The sequence below is a fragment of the Schistocerca piceifrons genome, chromosome 8, assembly GCF_021461385.2.
Source record: "Schistocerca piceifrons isolate TAMUIC-IGC-003096 chromosome 8, iqSchPice1.1, whole genome shotgun sequence".
Classification (NCBI taxonomy): domain Eukaryota; kingdom Metazoa; phylum Arthropoda; class Insecta; order Orthoptera; family Acrididae; genus Schistocerca; species Schistocerca piceifrons.
This window is the reverse complement of record NC_060145.1, coordinates 406,880,172-406,901,623: the sequence shown is the minus strand read 5'-3', so window position 1 is coordinate 406,901,623 and position 21,452 is coordinate 406,880,172. Positions and strand designations below refer to the sequence as shown.

Here is a 21,452-nt window from a genome sequence, read left to right as displayed (position 1 = left end):
TACAGCTTTAAATTTATTGTCAGTCATAATCACTCAATGATCAGTGTGGTTAAAATGTCCCATACTGAATATTAATCACAGGTAAGCACATCCACTGAATTAGTAACTATTTTGACAGTGGCAATATTTTATAGCGCTCATTCACAAGTGAGTGCTGACTTCACCGACACATTTAAGAAAGTAGATACACAATACTGACGAAGTGAATTACTCCTGCAGACTTGGAAAGCTTTTACGAAGACATTTGCACTGATGTATACTGTAGATGTTAACATACTGGTGACAAACTGTGGACTCTGACAAAGATAATTAAGCTTTGGTTATCGGAAGCTGACTGACTGCCTGAACAATGGACTCTCTCAATTACTTATAGACATGTGTAAGAATACTTATTATACTTTGTTATTACATACTAGTTTATTAGTTTATAATAAGATCTATGTTGAAAGTAGCAATGACATTGCAGAAAAACAAGTAATAATTTGATTTTGCAATATGATGGATTACTCCAAAAATAATAAAGTTAGCTGGATTATTTAGTTAACATTATGTACACCTCAACTGGGATTTACCAGTCTTTATGCAATATTCATAGATTCATAATTTTCTCAGTTTTCTTAATTTTTAAATTAAAATGTATTCTTTTAACTAAATGTGTTATGAAGTTCAAAAAAATTATGACAACAAAATTATTACATCATTTCTCAGAATTACACAATCTTAATCATCAAAATAGCTCAATTACCTAATGGGAGTTTGCAATGATAATAACAGAAACCTTTTCAGTAGTCAGAGTTTGGAAAACTTCAAATGCTTATTAAAAATATAACTGAAGGGCTTTTAACTGAGGCACATTATTTTACCAATTATGAGCTGTATGCTCACAGGAAATCTTAACTAGTCATGTGTTATTAAGGAATCTGGTATGTGTAATAATTCTTCAAAGTACTACCAATATCTTTGCAGTTAAATATCATGATGGTACTTGAACTGTAACATTTTACGAATAAGTCATTGAATAAGAAATTAATCATTTTGCAAGAATATAGCATATGTATTATGTACATAATGAAAAAAATTTTGCGTTTAAGGAGTAAAATTGTAGCAAGTGGAGCCAAACCCCACCTTACTACATTTCTTGGTGACTAGGGTCCAGTTAAGTCCCATAAGATTTCACACACATTTTTTGACTAGGGTCCCTTCTGTAGCAAGGGTGAAGTATCTATTCACCCTCATTGGAGAGTTAGGTCCCCCAACTCCTGCTGGAAAAGAATCTTGTCCAGCTGACACATTCGTCTGGGCCTAGTGAGCATACTAAAACTGTCTTACAGCCTTGCGTCAGTCAGTTGTTGATGGAGGTACAGGCTACAGGCTGCAGAACAGTTTGCTCACCTTACCTTCCGGATACCCCCAATAGGATACGATTCTCCTTCATGAGAATAAGGATAAAAAGGAGAAAGAAGGCAAGAAAAAACGAAAGATGTTAGTGAACCCAGCAACCCCAACTGCACTAGACCTGTCCCTCCTGCTTTAACCATCGGTAGTTGAAATTACGCATGTAGACATCCTATTTGACCGGTGAGCCATGCAGAGGTCTCCCTCCCACCACCACAGATAAACCTGTAGTTGTCAAAAGTGGAACTATAATCTTATTTTTACCACCTAGCAGAACACGAATAACTACTGCTATCATTTTGTCGAGCAATATGTATTGCTCTTCAGAAAACTCGATTCTGCAGAACATGTGCCCCCTACCTTTTGCTTAAAAAATAGAGTTGGCCCTAAAAGTAACTGGTGGTATCTGTACACTGGTGCTTGCTGACGTTTTTAATGATCAACTACCACTATGATTATTTGTGTATTGAAAACTAAGGCTGTTACTCTCTGTAGTATCTATCTCCCTCAAGATAGGGAACTGATGTCATGAAATAGCTAACCTGATTTTTTAGCAGCCTCTGCCTTTCCACTGGGGAGATTTCAAAGCCCGCAGCCCATTAAGTGACAGAACATCTGACTGAGGCAAGCTAAATGATGTAATTACAGATCTTGATTTATGTTTATTGGACAGCAGCACTCCATCTCATTTTAGAGTGGCTCATGGAACATATTCATTAATTGCTCTCTCGATCTGTTGCTTCAGCCTTCTCCCCTCTATCCAGTGGATGGTCATGAGCTCCACAAGAAAGTATCATTTTCCATTTGTCATGTCCATTACACCCTCAAGGAAGCTGACTAGGATGCTTTCAACACTGCCTTACCATCCATAGCCACTCTGCAAGGGAATTTCAGTGACATATTACAGCAGGAGAATAACAGTCCCCCTTATGGGATTCTAGCTTGTGGATCAGTGGACCCATTGGCATTATGGCTACTGGACCTGGTACCCAAGTGTGGGATTTGACTTGTGACAGGCACTTTTTGGATGAGGTCTGTGCTGGGATCACTTCTTTACAGATGAGATGCTATGTATTTATGAGGGTTATTCATAAATTAACCTCCAATTGGTTATTAAAAAAAGGAAAAGGTAGATAACTTTTTTTGTATGCAATCTATTTTTACATGATGACATTACTTCTCCATGTAGTTGATACCGAAATTCAAACACTTATTGTACCAAAACATTCCTTCATCAAGGAATGGTGCCACATGGCACCTCAGCCAGTTAATGACAGCATCCTAGAGCTCATCGTTGGTTATGAAATGCTGAGTAAACAGGAAAGCCTTCATCTTGTGGAAGAGATGAAAGTCACTTGGTGCCAAGTTTTTACTGTTTGCAGTATAGTGTTGTGTATCGTCGTGAAGAAGAATGACTCCTTTGATAATCATTCCACGCCATTTGTTTTGGACTGACCTTTGGAATTCCATAAAAGCCTCACACTAAAACTGTGATCTCACACTATTATCATGCGTTACTCTTCTGAAATCTGAGATGAAAATTTCTTTGCCATCCCAGAAAACTGTAACCATCATTTTGCAATTTGGCAGTGTCTGCTCGAATTTTTGGGTTTGTTGAGAGAACGACTGTGCCTCCACTGTTCGGACTGTTCCTTAGTTTGAGTTCACATACTATTCCCATGTCATGCCCCAGTCACAATTCTGTCCACAAATTCCTCCCCTTCCTCATGGTAGTGTTGAAGGAATGTCAAGGCCAAACCCTTCTTTCAGTTTTGTGAACATCAGTTGTAGATTGTGGTACCCACTGTGGACAAAACTTATGGTAACCTAACCTCTGTGTGATGATGTGAAAGAGGGTTGTCCTTGAAATTTGAGGCACGTGTTCAGAAAATTCAGAAATTTTGAACTGATATCTCACATGGACATTTATGTCATGTTACACAAGTTCATCAGTCATATCTGAAATGTTTTTTTAAACCACTTTCATCGTGCAAATCTATGTGACCAGTCTTGATTTTTGTCATCAGTCACTCACAGTCCCATCTCCATACACACGACACAATCAGTGATGAACCTTGTCAGCATTGAACCTTTTCTGCTTGCAGGAAGTGAGAAACAGAACATACCTTGCGATTGGCGGGAGACACAATAAAACTGTCCATTTCAATCAATTATACCTCTCATGTTAATAAGCAAAACAGAGAGCTGACTGATTCAACATTAGCTTTAGTGTCTCCTTTCTCACACAAGAGGAATGAAGCCAAGAGCATTTGTTCACTTTTAATAGGCAGTCAAATGTTAATTAATGAATAGCCTCATACTGCTGAACTATGCAATACATGTCAGAACACCTGAATCATATCCTTTTTCTCCACAGGCGTATTCACCTCCCACAAAGGCAACCCAGGTCTGGTGTTCCAGTTGGAATTTGTGGAGAGTCTCTTCACCCTTGACTTCACCTTCATCCTTTGAACCCTCTTTTCAACTTATCTTCACAATTACAAGGACACTGTGCAGACCAGTCTTACCTCCTCCATGTCATGGAGACAAGAAGAAAAAAGAAGTAATATAGTCCAGATCTCTTCATTTTTTCCTAAACAAGCTTATTGATGTTTTTCTAAATGTCTCTGAAAAAATATTATTAGTGCAGCTGATGGCCACCCACATATGTCTTTGACAAATATAATGAAAGTTACTAATAACTTCTCATAACCATTCTTTATATTTCAGGTGAAACTGCTTAAGATTGGATTGGCTGTATAGCTGGCCTTGAACAAGACTTTTTTAATATCTTTAGGGTTTTGTACTTGTCTGGGACTGATGATATCACTGTTTAGTCCCTTTCAGTGCCACTTCTTAGTCAATCAACCTTTGTGTCTGTGGATTTAGTGCTACTGAAAACATTTTCTTTTCATGTGAATACAATATGATTTCTTTCCCTCTTTTATTCACCAGACATTATTATGTCAACAATACTGCCATATGGGAAAGCGCTGGTATGTTGATAGACACAATAAAATAAAAAACACACAAACACACACACACACACACACACAAATATTCAAGCTTTATCAACCCATGGTTGCTTCATCAGGAAAGAGGGAAAGACGAAAGGATGTGGGTATAAAGGGAGAGGGTAAGGAGTCACTCCAGTCCTGGGAGCGGAAAGACTTACCTTAGGGGGATAAAAGGACAGGTATACACCCTCAAGCGCGCACTCGCGCGCACACACACACACACACACACACACACACACACACACACACACCTATATATATACAGACACAGGCAGACATATGTAAATGCTAAGAGGTTGGGGAGAGATGTCAGTTGAGGTGGAAGTACAGAGGCAAAGATGTTGAATGACAGGTGAGGTACAAGGGGCGGCAACTTGAAATTAGCAGAGGTTGAGGCCTGGTGGGTAACAGGAAGAGAGAATATATTGAAGGGCACGTTCCCATCTCCGGAGTTCTGATAGGTTGGTGTCAGTGGGAAGTATCCAGATAACTCGGATGGTGTAACACTGTGCCAAGATGTGCTGGCCGTGCACCAAGGCATTTTTAGCCACAGGGTGATCCTCATTACCAACAAACACTGTCTGCCTGTGTCCGTTCATGCGAATGGACAGTTTGTTGCTGGTCATTCCCACATAGAAGGCTTCACAGTGTAGGCATGTCAGTTAGTAAATCACGTGGGTGCTTTCACACGTGGCTCTGCTTTTGATCGTGTACACCTTCCAGGTTACAGGACTTGAGTAGGTGGCGGTGGGAGGGTGCATGGGACAGGTTTTACACTGGGGGCAGTTACAAGGGTAGGAGCCATATGTCTGCCTGTGTCTGTATATGTGCGGATGGATGTGTGTGTGTGCGAATGTATACCTGTCCTTTTTTCCCCCTAAGGTTAAGTCTTTCCGCTCCCGGGATTCGAGTGACTCCTTACCCTCTCCCTTAAAACCCACATCCTTTCGTCTTTCCCTATCCTTCCTGCTTTCCTGATGGGTTGCGAAAGCTTGAATATTTGTGTGTGTGTCTACATCTACATCTACATGATTACTCTGCAATTCACATTTAAGTGCTTGGCAGAGGGTTCATCGAACCACAATCATACTATCTCTGTACCATTCCACTCCCGAACAGCATGCAGGAAAAACGAACACCTAAACCTTTCTGTTCGAGCTCTGATTTCTCTTATTTTATTTTTATGATCATTCCTACCTATGTAGGTTGGGCTCAACAAAATATTTTCGCATTCGGAAGAGAAAGTTGGTGACTGAAATTTTGTAAATAGATCTCGCCGCAACGAAAAAGTCTTTGCTTTAATGACTTCCATCCCAACTCGCATATCATATCTGCCACACTCTCTCCCCTATTACGTGATAATACAAAACGAGCTGCCCTTTTTTGCACCCTTTCGATGTCCTCCATCAATCCCACCTGGTAAGAATCCCACACCACGCAGCAATATTCTAACAGAGGACGAACGAGTGTAGTGTAAGCTGTCTCTTTAGTGGACTTGTTGCATCTTCTAAGTGTCCTGCCAATTAAACACAACCTTTGGCTCGCCTTCCCCACAATATTATCTGTGTGGTCTTCTCAACGGAAGTTGTTCATAATTTTAACACCCAGGTACTTAGTTGAATTGACAGCCTTGAGAGTTGTACTATTTATCGAGTAATCGAATTCCAATGGATTTCTTTTGCAACTCATGTGGATCACCTCACACTTTTCGTTATTTAGCGTCAACTGCCACCTGCCACACCATACAGCAATCTTTTCTAAATTGCTTTGCAACTGATACTGGTCTTCGGATGGCGTTACTAGATGGTAAATTACAGCATCATCTGCGAACAACCTAAGAGAACTGCTCAGATTGTCACCCAGGTCATTTATATAGATCAAGAACAGCAGAGGTCCCAGGACGCTTCCCTGGGGAACACCTGATATCACTTCAATTTTACTCAATGATTTGCCATCTATTACTATGAACTGCGACCTTCCTGACAGGAAATCACGAATCCAGTCGCACAGCTGAGACGATACCCCATAGGCCCACAGCTTGATTAGAAGTCGCTTGTGAGGAACGGTGTCAAAAGCTTTCCGGGAATCTAGAAAAACGGAATCAACTTGAGGTCCCCTGTCGATAGCGACCATGACTTCGTGCGAATAAAGAGCTAGCTGCGTTGCACAAGAACGATGTTTTCTGAAACCATGCCGATTACGTATCAATAGATCGTTCCCTTCGAGGTGATTCATAATGTTTGAATACAATATATGCTCCAAAACCCTACTGCAAACCGACGTCAATGATATAGGTCTGTAGTTTGATGGATTGCTCCTACTACCCTTCTTAAACACTGGTGCGACCTAGGTACAGATCTATCGGTGAGTGAGCGGTTGTATATAATTGCTTAGTAGGGAGCTATTGTATCAGCGTAATCTGAAAGGAACCTAATCGGTGTACAATCTGGACCTGAAGATTTGCCCGTATCAAGCGATTTGAGTTGCTTCGCAACCCCTAAGGTATCTACTTCTAAGAAACTTATGCTAGCAGCTGTTCGTGTTTCAAATTCTGGAATATTCCATTCATCTTCCCTGGTGAAGGAATTTCAGAAAACTGCGTTCAATAACTCCGCTTTAGCGGCATAGTCGTTGGTAACAGTACCATCGGCACTGCGCAGCGATGGTATTGACTGCGTCTTGCCGCTTGTGTACTTTACATACGACCAGAATTTCTTCAGATTTTCTACCAAATTTCTAGACAATGTTTTGTTGTGGAACCTATTAAAGGCATCTCGCATTGAAGTCCGTGCCAAATTTCGTGCGTCTGTAAATTTTAGCCAATCTTCGGGATTTCGCGTTCTTCTGAATTTCGCATGCTTTTTCCGTTGCCTCTGCAACAGCGTTTGGACCTGTTTTGTGTACTATGGGGAATCAGTTCCATCTCTTACCAATTTATGAGGTATGAATCTCTCAATTGCTGTTGCTACTATATCTTTGAATTTGAGCCACATCTCGTCTACATTTGCATAGTCAGTTCGGAAGGAATGGAGATTGTCTCTAGGAAGGCTTCTAGTGACACTTTATCCGCTTTTATAAATAAAATCATTTTGCGTTTGTTTCTGGTGGATTTGGAAGAAACGGTATTGAGCCTAGCTACAACGACCTTGTGATCACTAATCCCTGTATCAGTCATGATGCTCTCAATTAGCTTTGTATTGTTTGTGGCTAAGAGGTCAAGTGTGTTTTCGCAAACATTTACAATTCGCATGGGCTCGTGGACTAACCGCTCGAAATAATTTTCGGAGAAAGCATTTAGGACAATCTCGGAAGATGTTTCTGCCTACCACCGGTTTTGAACAAGTATTTTTGCCAACATATTGAGGTAAGGTTGAAGTCCCCACCAACTAAAACCATATGAGTGGGGTATTTATTTGTTACGAGACTCAAATTTGTGTGTTTTTTATTTTATTGTGTCTATCAACATATCAGAACTTTCCGTTTGGTAAGTTAAAGCATCTTTGTTTTTTTATATATATTTTTCCCACATGGAATGTTTCCCTCTATTATATTCATACTGCCATATGGTATTGATATTTTGTATCCAAGTGTTTAGAAGTTGTGATTCTGAGACTGCTGCAACTTATCATAAAAAATCATTCAATTTTCCGCAAGTACTGCCTGATTTTCTTCTTGTGGAGAAGGTATTATTAGATGGCTTCCTGCTGTTGCACTGTAGGAATGTCTTTTGCTAGACTGTGTGACAGACACATTGTATAATTCTAGACTTGCTGTGTGAGCTGGATGTGTTAATATGCTTTAGTTCCCCACACTATGATGGCATACTCCTGGAATGTTCAGAGCAGTGATTTGTACAAGGTGACACCGAGGTTTGAAGGTAATGTTGATGACTGGTTAAGTGTGGGGTATAGGTGTATGTGGTGACCCAGCATGTTCGCCCACAGTTCCTGGACACTCTGGTACCATGTTAACCGAGATTGTGAATGGACTGTAAGTTAGTCAGACTGCTGTGCCAGCCGATAATGGTAACTTTTAGGTCCAAGAGGTTATACAATCTTTTGGTGAGTAGCTGGGTGGTCATTCTCTGTCCAAGACCATGATGTCATAGGTATACACTGTGGCCACATACATTCTGTGACTGGAACATTAATGGTGAAAAGAGTGCAGGGTATTGGTCTCAGCACTGACCCCCATGACATATCATTATTCATGTGGCCAACAAAGTTCATCTCCAACAACTGTATATGAAAGAGTAAGTACGCAAACATTATTTGAGCACAAAATTATGTTTTTCATACATGTCTAACCACTTCGTATTTGAATTACCATGTTCATAACATCTGCACAAATGTTAGGAAACCAATTTACCACAGTATACAGATTCGTATTATAACAGCAACTAATAGAATGAGCTGGAGAGAGAAACCCACAAATCATAACATACCAGGTGGTAATGCCCTTATGTTTCAGTGGCCAGTTCTACACTATTTATTAGTGTTTCTAAAGTGACACTGTATGTCAATATGCGCCATTTGATTTTTGTGTTGATTACAGAAATTATAAATTTGTCTTGATGGTAATGAGTGATGTAGTGCAGTGGTAAGATGCTAAACTCTCATTCAGGATGATGGTGATTTAAATCTTGGTCCAGCTCTCCAGATTTGGATTCTTGTGGTTTCCTAAATGACTTAAGGCAAGTGCTGACACGATAATGACCTGATCACTGACAGGACATTAAACTCATCTTCTTGCTTCCTTTTCCTTTTGAAGGGCAAACATGACACTCATATATACACAGCAAAATGGTTTCTTGCATATTGACAATATTATCAATGGTTCATATTCAGCATTTTGCTTATGAAATGTATCACTTGCTTAATGTGATTCTCTGAATTTATGGATTTTTAAAAAATTTCTTCACAGCTTTGTGCAACAAGAGCTGCACGTGAAATTATGCGTAACAGTGGTGTCTACCTGATACTCAGAGAATATCACAAGTGGGAAACTGACCGAAAAGCACTTCTAGTATGTGAAGACATTGTTAACATCCTCATCAGGTAAGTCTTATTAGTAGTTAGTATAGTCTTATATTGTAAAATATGTAATGAATGGCATGTTGAACAGTTCTTAGATGTGTGCTGTTTAACACTTTTCTGACGTAATAACTGCTTCATTGGTTCATGGGCATTGTGTCAGATGATGATGTGGAAGCTGCACAATATTTCAACAAGACAGCTGCTTGTCTTCTTCAGGTGCTTACTGATGTGTTGCTGCAATGGCTCACCAATGTATAAGCTGACTCGCTAGAAAAGCGCAGGAGCCAAGATTTGGTGCCATAACGTCATCGTAGACGAGTCATAGAGCCTGGTGACATCCAGTGCCCCCTGTCAGCCAAATGGGCCATGGCTTCTCATTCGCTATGCGGCAAAAGCGCGGCCACAAATAGCAGCGCAGTGCACTTGCAGCTTCCACAACATTATCCGACGCGATACCAGTGAAGCAGTTACTAAGTTGGGAAAGCCTTAAACAGCACATGTGGTAGCTCTAAGGGGAGAAGGTGGTCAACAGGGTACGTGAGTTCGATAAACTCCACAAGAAGAGAAACAACTGTTGTGCTCCCTCATGTTTTTACTGGAATGTCAGGATCAGCAAACTATACCGATATTCACCAAGTTCACTCATTACATAGACTCTGCAGCCGCCAAGAGGATTAAAAAATGATCCAGCATGGCATTGGTGAGAGAAAGAATCCTTTTACCAGATGAGAATTAGACAGAGTTTCCAGGAGCTTGCTTTCACTACATCTGAATATCTTGTTGCATCTGTCAATGGATTCTTGGGAGTGGGTGAACAGTGCTGTGTGGTCGCTTTTGGATTGGATGCGGCAGCAGGACATGGTGTGTCAAACTCTGAAGTTCCATCACCTTACACGCCAGTCATTGCAAGAACGTAAACCATGTAGATGTAGGAAGAATGATGGTTCTCTAGGGCATTCAGTTTACCGGAAACCCACTCATACTGATTTGTACCTGCAAGCATCGAGTTGCCATCACCCATCGCAAACCATGAGTTTGCTTAAAACGCTTGTTCATAGAGCTCATACTGTCTCAGATCTAGATAGCTTATCTCAAGAACTCGCCCATCTAAAGACAGTAATCAGCGAAAATGGGTATTCCATCCGGCAGATTAACAGGGCACTAACAGTTAAAACTAAAAAGTAGGAAGTGAATAAGGAGGAGAACATGCCGGAACAATCTTTAGCTTTTCTTCCTTTCGTTGGCAACACTTCGTTTAAAATAGCAAGAATCCTCCGGAAATTTCAGGTAAAAGTGGTTTTCCGCCCACCATAGAAGATTGCGGACCTTGTGGGATCAGTTAAGGACAATCTGTTACTACGAAAGGCCGGAATTTACAAGATACTGTGCCAATGTGGTATGGCTTACATAGGTCAAACCACACGCACTGTGAAAGAACGCTGCACTGAACATCAACGTTACACCCGCCTTTTGCAGCCAAGCAAGTCCGCTATTGCTGAACATTGTATTTCTACTGGACATTCAATGGAGTATGAGAAAACAATGATTTTGTCTACAGCAACGTCTTTCTGGGACTCCATTATTAAAGAATCCGTAGAAATACGACTGGCGGAAAATCTGTTAAACCGTGACAGCGGCTACCAGCTGGACAGTGCATGGAATCCCATCATCTCCACGATTTGCTCAAATCGAAGACGACAGAGTGCGTCGATGGCCGTGGCAAACAGCAACACAGAGGGCGACTGAGTTCCGCTATTCCACCAGCGAGGGCGCTGCCGGCGGGCAGTGTTGGTTCAACTATCAAGTTTTCGACGCATGCGCAGAATAGTTACAGTACGCTATATATTGCGGAGCGGAGAACTTTATCGCCAGTCTGCGACGGCTCTCCTGAAGATGACTGGCAGGTGCCCAGTTGAAATATCGTGTGAAGTATTGAACGACGACCGGCTGCAAGCCCGAAATTTGTTTGAATAGATGTACTGTGTTTAATTTCACAGATAGAAAACTGAGTGATGCTGCAGTATTGGTTATAGAAAACTGAGTGATGCTGCAATATTGGTGTCACCCACTCCAAAGACCTTGCCTATCAAGGATTTCATCGGTGTTGTTGATCAAGATGTCTTGAAACTTCCGAGTGAGACTACTGAAGAGGTAATGGGAGAAGCTTGCAGAGCCATAACCAAGGCATCTACACCGAAGCAGAACATCAACACTGAAGAAAGGAACGCTTTCCGGTCTTTAAGAGAAGACACACAACTAGTGATTTTATCTGCTGACAAGACAAACTCTGCTGTTCTTTTGTCTGCAACACCTTATTTTGGCAAGATGACAGATTTACTGCAGGACTTAGTGTATTGCTGTCTCCAGAAGGATCCAACTGATGCAGTACAACGGAAGACATTCACACTCCTCAAATCCGGCTCGTTTCCTAAACATCTTAAAAAGAGCTCAAGAGTACAAGTGTCAGTTCCATCATGACTTTATGGGCTGCATAAGATCTGTAAGGATGTGTTCCGCTTCCCCCATCGAGAGGAATATAGGAGCCCCTACATATTACCTGGCAAAACATCTGGGCTTATCTTCTAAGCCCTCTGGTAGGAAAATATGAACATCACATTCAAAACTCAGAAGATTTTATACAATGACTGAAGACTTTGTGTCTTGAATCAGTTGATGTATTAGTGAGTTTTGATGTGACCTCTTTGTTCACTTAAGTACCTGTGGTGGATTCATTACAGCTTATAGGAACTAAGTTGGAGGAACACATCTTACATCTGTTCAAGCATGTGCTTACCTTGACTTACTTTTTATTTAATGAACAATATTTTGAGCAGACTGACGGAGTTACTATGGGTAGCCTTTTTCTCCCATAGTTGCTAACTTTTTTATGGAAGACTTCAAGGTAAAAGCACTTCAGTCAGCGGTGTTGAAACCTAAATGTTTCTGGAAATATGTGGACAACACTTTTGTAGTTTGGACACAGAGCAGCAATGCTCCTTGCATTTCTGGAACACCTTAACTTCCTCCATCCCAGCACTTGCTTCACCATGGAAGTGGAGAAAAGAAGACCTCCCATTTCTTGATGTCATGATCTGCAGACAAGAAGATGGTTGCTTGGATCACAGTGTGTTTCGCAAACCAATTCACAATGACCTATATCTACGAGCTACAAGCTGCCATCATCCATTTCAGTGCAGTGACATGTTGAGGACTCTCATTCGTAGGGCTAGAATCATCTCAGATGCAGGGAGCTTATCAGCGTAGCTTAGCCGTCTTCACTCTTTGTTTGTACAAAATGGGTACTCTGGTAAACAGATCCGTAATGCATTTAAACCTGCACTAAAGCTCAGAAAAAGCCAGAAGAAACAGAGAACTCGATGAGGACACTTTCTTTTACCATATGTTGGTGGCATGTCCTTTAAGATGAACAGGCTGTTCAAAAAACATAGAATAAAATATGTCTTCTGCCCTCCAGCACAAGTGCAAACTATGCTCGGTTCAGTTAAAGATGACCTAGGCTAAGGAGACCGGGATATATAAAATCCCGTGCCAGTGTGGGGAGATCATACATTGGTCAGATGTGTCACACTATTAAGGATAGATGTGCCGAACATATATGTCACACCAGACTGGGTCAGCCAGAAAGGTCTGCTGTGGCAGAACACTGTCTTGACAGTGGACACAACATGAACTACAAAGAGACAGAAATCCTTTCATGCTTCCATGTTCTGGAACTCCATCATTAAAGAAGCAGTCGAAATTCATATAAGACCCAGGATTTCAATTCAGCAAGGCATGGGAACCAGCACTGGCAGTACTAAGGCATTGTCGGCCACAGATGAATGGATTTGAGTCAACACACATGAAGAATCAAAGTCCACAAACTTAAACTGGGCATGCCAACATTCTGCCCGTGTGCATGCTGGGCCGCTATTTGCTGCTGTGCTTTTTCTATGCCATGAATGAGAAGCCAGTGGCTCATTTGGCAGTGAGCATTGGATGTTGAGGTACTCTGTGATTCATCTATGATGATGTTATACCCTGAACCCTTGACGCCTGTGCTTTTCTAGCGAGTCAGCATGTATATTGGCGGGCCATTGCAGCAAAACGTCAATAAGAACCTGAAGATGACGAGCAGCTGTCTCGTCAAAATATTGTGCAGCTTCCACATTATCCAACATGAAACAATGAAGCAGTTCTTAGACTTGTATAATTTATGTGTTGGCTCTTAGGTAATCACTAAGAAAACCCCTTTTGAATCCCAGAATGCAGTGGTCATAACCAGTCTGGTAGATGAAACTTTAGTTGCCTTTTATGGTGTAGAGTCTATAGTTTACACCCATTGCTTTGATTGCTTCTTCATTGCTGTGTTGCAGTGGTGCTCTTCAGCCTGTACATCAGTGACATGCCAGACATTGTTACCAAAAAGTTTTGCTCCGCTGATGACTTTGCCATAACCATACAAATCAGCACACTTCAGGGAGGAGAAAATACATTGACTATAGACTTATAAACTCGCAACACATATTACAAAGCATGGAGACTCAGACCAAATGCAGCCAGAATAGAAGTTTGCACATTCCACCTAAGCAACATAATTGTAAACAGACAGCACAATGTGACTTTTGTCAATAGAGGATTAGACACGATTTACAGCCTAAATACCTTGGTGCCACACTAGATTGGTCTTTAATGTGCAAAAGACACCTGTAAAACACTAGCCAAAAGTTGAAGACCCGGAATAACATAACAAAGAAACTGGCTGGCACAGCCTGGGGTCTTCTCCCATTCCTCCACCAGACAGTATATGATGACATGTATGAAAGTCACCATTTTCCGATCTTCCTGTCCCTCCCTCAGCATCACACCTCTGGGTACCTGCCCAGATGGGCTCTTAGGAGTGGACTGGGATGCTTTCACCTCTGCTGTCATTCTTGGCTTACTGCCACAAGGAGATATCAATGAGGTGGTCCAGAATACAACTATGGCCATTTCTTTGGCAGCTGATTTCGCGACTCTTTTTCCCCTGGACTGCCTCGATGGAAGACAGTACCGTGGTGGTCACCAGAAATCAAAGAAGCCATTAGAGTTCGTAAGTGAGCTCCCCGATGCAATAAGACACACCCATTGATGGAACACTTCATTACCGTTAATCAGCTGTATGCCTAGGTATGTCATGTAATAAAATAACAGACGCAAGAATGCTGGGAACAATATGTTTCAACCATTGAACCATGTACCTCTCATTTGCAGATTTGGACAAAGATCAGATGTCTCTATGGATATCAAACATCTGCAGGTGAACCTGGTATTACTTTAAGTGGCTGTCTGTACTGACCAAAACACCATTGCCAAACATTCTGTTCTGCATTATGCTCGAGCCTCTGTGTTTTAGAATTATCAACCTGCCTTTTGTGTCCTAAAATGGTCGGTGGAGCAAGAGAAATTATTGTTCCTACACACAACTTGAAGACATATAATGCTTCATTCAGCAAATGGGAATTTGTCAGTGTCCTGGCCCACTGCCCTGATAGAGCCCCAGGGCCAGACTGCATCCAAAACCAAATGCTCAAGCATCTGTCGGTGGACTGACAGCGTCATAGCCTTGCCATCTTTAAATGCATCTGTAGCAAGGGTGAGTTCATATCACAATGGCTAGAAAGCATCATCATCCCAGTACTGGAACTGGGTAATCATCTTCTAGAGAAACAATCATCACCCAATTAGTCTCACCAATGATTTCTGTAAGCTGCTCGAACGCCTAGTTAGCCATCAGTTGTGTTGGCTCCTTGAGTCTCAGGGTCTTCCGGCTCTGTCCAGGGTGGTTTTCATCAAGGCTGTTCCGCTACTGGTAGTCTGTTTTTCCTTTAGTCTACCATCCAAATAGCTTTCGCTTGACATTGACATCTTATAGCTCCCTTCTTCAACCTGGAAAAGACTTATGACACCACGTGGCGACACCACATCCTTGCTACCTTACACGAGTGAGGTCCCTGGGGTCTGCTCCTGATTTTCATCCAGAACTTCTTGTCTCATTGTATTTTCCAGGTTCAAGTTGGTGCCTCCCACAGTTCTTCCCATATCCAAGATAATGAGGTCCCACACGACTCTGTACTGTGTGTCCCTCCCTTTCTAGTAACCATCAATGGTCTAGCAGGAGCCCTGGGGTCCTCAGTATCACCCTCCTTACATGCTGATGACTTTTGCCTCTACTATTGCTCCTCTAGTGTGGGTGTCACTTGAATCTCAACTGGAAGGCGCCATACAAAAGGTGCAGGCATGGGCCTGATCCATGGCTTTCGATTTTCAGCTGCCAAGACTTGCATCATACACTTCTGTCGACGTTGTACTGTTTATCAAAACTAGACATGACTGTCTTAATGGGATTTCCGCGATCGTTCGTTAAATAAAAATATGGCTTTTCAGTCTTTGATTGCTATTTTTTATTTTCAATGACCGATTTTAGGCTAGCTGTCCATCTTCAGATCATATATTGCAGTTACAGAGTACTGACAAGTACTGACAAGTTACTCTGTAACTGCAATATATGATCTGAAGATGGGCAGCTAGCCTGAAACCGGTCATTGAAAATGAAAAATAGTGATCAAAGACTGAAATACCATATTTTAATTGTTGTACTGTTTATCCACAGCCTTGATAACCAACTACTCCATTTGGTGGCGACTTATTACTTTTTAGGACTGGTCTTCAATGCTCGGTTCATGTGGATTCCCCATCTCCGCCAGCTTTAGCGAAAGTGCTGGCTGCACCTTAATATACTTATGTGAGTAACACCAGCTGAGGTGCAGATCGCACTACCCTTCTGCAGCGTTACCAAGCCCCAATGACATCCTGTCGTGATTATGGGAGTCTGGCATATGGTTTGGCATCGCCCTCAGCACTGCTGATACCAGATGCAATACACTGCTGTGGGGTTCAACTTGTGTCAGGAGCCTTTTGAGCTAGGCCTGTGACACCTTACTCGTGGTGGCTGGGTCAGGCACCAACAATAAATTGTCAGTTATGCTACACATGTTCGTTGCTCCCCTAAGCACCCAAACTACTGTCTCCTCTTTCCAAACACAGAAATTCATCTCTCGCAACAACAGCCCACATCGGGAATTACAATTTCAATCAGTTTCCAATCCCTCTGAACTCCAGTTGTTTCTTATACCTCCTTTCCTCTGGGCCCACCTCTATGGTGGATTTGTTGGCCATAGTTTCATCTTGACCTGTCACAAGATCCGAAAGACTCACTTCATCCTGAGGCCCTCAGCCACCAATTTTTCTCCATCGTTCACTCGTCGCAGGGTTCGGAAGTAGTCTCTACTGATGGCTCGATAGTTGCTGGTCCTGTAGGCATTGCTCACATTCATGTGGGACATGTTGAACTGCTCTCCTTGCTGGATGGCTGTAGACAGTAGTATTTTCACTGCAGAGTTCATAGCCAACTCTCATGCTCTTGAGCATATCCACTCCTGCACCAGTGAGTCCTTTCTGCAGCAACTCCTTGAGTAATCTGCAAGCTCTCGACCAGTGTTACCCTTGCCACCCCTTGGTCATGGCTATCAAGCTTCTCTTTATGCCCTTGAATAATGTGGACGCCTTCACCTGGATCCCAGGCCACTTGGGATCCCTGGAAACAAACTTTCTGATAGGCTGGTCAAACTGGCTACTGGTAAACTGACTCTCTAGATAGGTATTCTGGAAATGGTATTATGCTGTCAAGTTTTAGGGACTTCATCAAACAAACTACAAAAGTGCCTGCTTCCTCAGGTAGAAGGGTTGAAGGGGAAGGAACAGGGGTGATGGAAATTGGCTGGAGAGGTTTAGGAAAAGGGATAGATTTCGGAAAAGTCACCTAGAACTGCGGGTCAGGGGAGACTTACTGGACGGGATGAGAAGGAAAGACTGATTGTTGGGGACCACATCGGACGAGATTTGAAAACCGGAGAGCTTAAAGGTAGAAGACAGGGTAATATGCAAGACAGAGATTACTGCTAAAACATTGTGCACAAGTTAATAAGAATGAAAAGCTAAGTGCATTGTACGTAACAGAGCTGGAAGGGGTCGACAGAAAATAGACAGGTAAGAAAACGAAAGGTGCAGAAAACTAAAACAGAGTGAAGAAAGGAGCATTACTGTGAAGAGATGCTGAAACAGAAGAAATTAACATAAATGAAGGCCATGTGGGTGGTAAGAACCAAGGACATGGTGTAGTGCTAGTTCCCACCTGTGGAGTTCTGACAAACTGGTGTCTCAGGGAAGAATCCAGATGTCACCGTGTGGTGAAATAGGCACTGAGGTCATGATTGTCATGTTGTAGAGCATGCTGTGCAAATGGATGTTGTGTGTTGCTAGTATACACCCTCTGCCTCTGCCCATTCATTGTGGAGATTGGGATGGCAATGAAAAGTGTGGGCAAAATCTCAGACGGAATGGGTTTCTTGTCGTGGTATGATTTTAGGGAGACATGGCCTTGTCAAAGCAGCTGATTGATACATTCTAGACCAGCATAATACTGAGTGACCAGTGGTGTGCTCAGAGGTTGTTTCTTAGAGGGATCAGCAGTTCCAGGATTGGATGTAATGGCCTGGAAAATCTGCTTTTTATCTAGACTGGTGGGGTAATTAAGTCCAATGAAGGCTAAGGTGAGAATGGTGGTGTATTGCTGTAAAGAGTCTGTATCCGAACAAATACATTTGCCTCAAATGCCAAGGCTGTATGGGAGGGAATGTTTGACATGGAAGGGATGGCAACTGCCAAAATGCTAGTACTGTTGTTTGTTAGTATGTTTAGCAGGAGAGAAGTGTGTTGCTGGCCTTCGGTGAGGATGAGATCATTAAGGAAAGTGGCACGGGATTTGAAATAGGACCATATGAAATTTAATTGGGAGAAGGTATTTAGAGATTCTGGGAATTTTAACAGGTCAATCTCACAGTGAGTCCATATGGCAAAGATGTCATCAATGTATCTAAACCAAACAAGGGGCTGAAGACTGATCAATCCCAGGAAAGCCCCCCATGAAAAGGTATAGGAAGGAGCCATTCTGGTTCCCATGGCTGTACCTCTGATCTGTTCACATGTCTGCACCCCCCCCCCCCCCTCCTGCCCCCCTTCCCCAAAGGTGAAGCAGTTGTTAGTAATAGGAAAGATGTCATAGGTTTGGAATCAGGTGGGTGCTGACTGAGGCAATGTTCAGCAGCGGACTGACCATGTACATGGGGGTGTTGGTACAGAGGGATGTGGCATCAGTGGTGACAAGCAAGATGTGTGGCGGGAGTGGGATGGGCACGGATTTGAGATGATCTAGGAAATGGTCGACATTTTTGTTATAAGAGGGAAGTCTTTACACTATGGGTTGAAGGTGCTGGTCAACTAAGGCAGATATATGTTCGGTGGGTGCTTTGAAGCCAGCAACTATAGGCTGCCCAGGATGATTTTATTTGTGGATCTTAGGAAGAAGGTAAAAGGTGGGGGCGCATGGTTTGGGTGGGGTGAGAAGTTCTATGAATTGAAGTGTCAGTCCTTGTGAGGGGCCCCAAAGTTTTTAAAGTGGGACTGCAGGTTAGTTTGAATCACAGGGATGGAATCTTGATGCCAGATCCTGTATGCAGAGATGTCAGACAGCTGGTGTAGACCTTCGCGAACATACTCCTTTCAGTCAAGTACCACAGTGGTAGATCTTTTGTCTGGTGGGAGAATAATGATCTAATCATCAGCTTTTAGGGAATGTAGAGGCTGAAATTCTGCAGAGGACGGATTGGGGTCATGTAGTGACCTTAGGAAGGGTTGTGAAGCAATGCTGGATGTGAGGAATTCATGGAAGGCTTGTGAGGGATGATTTTGAGATAGTGATTGTGGATCAAGTTGGGATCATGGCCAGAACTGTTCAAGGTGGAATTCAATGTTGGGTTTGCTGTTGGAAAGGTTTTGGGATTGGGTTGCAGAGTGATATTTCCAGTTGACATTATGTGTGAAGGAAAGTACAGCTCTCAGCAAACCAGCATGATCAAAATGCAGGTTTAGAGCTGAAAGTGAGATACTTGGATAATACGGATAATTAAGTAGGGGAGATTGTTATAGGCAAAAAGTTGAGGGGAACTGTACTGTTGACTAGTTTTTGTTATTATGAGTTATCATTGGTCTGGGAGGCAGTGGTGAAGGCTGCAGGACGTTAAGGAGGTTGGCCAAGCCCAGTTTGTGGGAGAGGAATGGTGGTTGATGGTGTGGCTATTTAGGGAGCTGCTGAGGGACAGGAAGGGAAACAGCACTGTTCAGGTAGTTTAGGAGAAGGTGGGATAGCTTTTTGAGGTGAAGTCTGGCATGTTGTTGCGGTTTGAAAGTTGGCTTGGTGGATGATGCAATCCAAAGAAATATGAGGGGCGGAGAACTGCAGGATTTTGTAGGAGGAGAGGAGTCTGATGGAGTGGAAATTGGCCGATAAGGCATATAGGTCACAGATTAGCCCTTTTAGGGGGAAGAGATTGCTGTATTTGAAACTGCAAAAGAGCCTGATGCAGAATAGGATTACATCCATTTTCGAAAGGAACGGATGTAATATGTTATGTGATTCATCATGGCAAGAGAGGATGGTTTGGAGTCTTAGAAATTGTGGTAGTGGCAAAAAAGATAAGCAGATAGAAAAATGGAAGAAAAGCAAGGGAAAAATTCAGAAAAATTTGCACGTAAAGCATGAGAACATACAATGGTTATCAAGAGATAATGAGTGAGTGAAAATTTCTCCCCAGAAAAGTGGTCTATGTGATGCAATAAATTATTGCAAAACAAAAAAAAAAAAAAAAAAAAATGGTTGGGAAAGTCATGAAAAGAGACGAAACTTTAAAAACTGGGTGAACAGAAAAGAAAGTCAGAAGAGAACATGTAAGCTACTTAGCTTGGCAATTAAAGTAATGTGAGAGATGGCAGTAAAAGTTGATCAGAAAGGTTTGGTAAAACACAAACGCACAAAAACATGAAAGAATTATGTATAAACAAGATAAGTGGAGAGTGGGAAAGAAAATAGCTGTCAAATTTGCAAATAAATCTGTGAAAGATGATCGGGAGAAGGCCTGGCAGTGTAGTGAACTGTAAATTGTTATAGGTAAATTCATAAGTAACAATGGAATTATTATGTGCAAATTTGCAAATAAAATTGGCCCCATGTACATACATGGAAATCAGTACCAGAAAAGTTGTAGGGGCAAAGTGTTGATTAATCTTGGTGATACAGATAAATAAATGAACAGATTAGACATAAGGTAGAAAACAGATGACAGTCTGAACAAGACAGATGACAACAAAGACTGGCAAGAGTGTTACATAACAAGGACCGATGACCACGTGGGCTAATGTAACAACAAAAACAATCAATTTTTGACAATATAATGTAACTGGATACGCGAAAAATCTTCTCATAAAGTGGCGGCAGAACACACACATAGGAGGAGGTTATAATTAGGCTAGCTTTTGGAGTGAGTGGCTCCTTCTTCAGGCAGAAGTGTTGAAGGAGAAGGAAGAGGGCTGAAGGAAAAGGCCTGGAGAGGTCTAGGAAAATGGGTAGATTTCGGAAAAGTCACCCTGAACTGTGGGTCACGGGATTTATTGAATTGGATGAGAAGGGAACTGCACTGGATGAGATTTGAAAACCGGAGAGCTTAAAGATGGAAGACAAGTTAATATGCAAGACAGATTACTGCTAAAACATTGTGTATGAGTTAATGAGAGTAAAAAGCTAAGTGCATTGCACGTAACAGAGGTTAGAGGGGAACAGCGAAAAATAGACAGTACGAAAATGAAAGATGTAGAAAACTAAAAGGAGTGAAGGAAGGAGTGGTTAATGTGAAGGGACGCTGAGAAAGAAGAAATTAATGTAAATTAAGGCCAGATGGCTTTGTTCACTTTTGTTAGACCTTGGGATTTTCTTCCGCTGAGTTTTGTATGGTAGGCCATCTCTGATGTACAGTCATGTAGACCTATTTGTTCGAGGGAAAAGGGATTGATG

At 42.0% G+C, this 21,452-nt stretch overlaps 1 protein-coding gene across 2 annotated transcripts in view; it reads left to right on the top strand.

Annotated features, from left to right (window-relative positions):
• The window catches only part of LOC124711429 (protein HGH1 homolog), an 81,042-nt gene that overhangs the window by 40,347 nt on the left and 19,243 nt on the right, over positions 1-21,452 (top strand). For both annotated transcript variants that reach the window (XM_047241498.1, XM_047241497.1), the window contains one exon: positions 9,336-9,469. In XM_047241498.1, the coding sequence (XP_047097454.1) occupies positions 9,336-9,469 (134 nt within the window). The remainder of the gene's footprint in view (positions 1-9,335; positions 9,470-21,452) is intronic.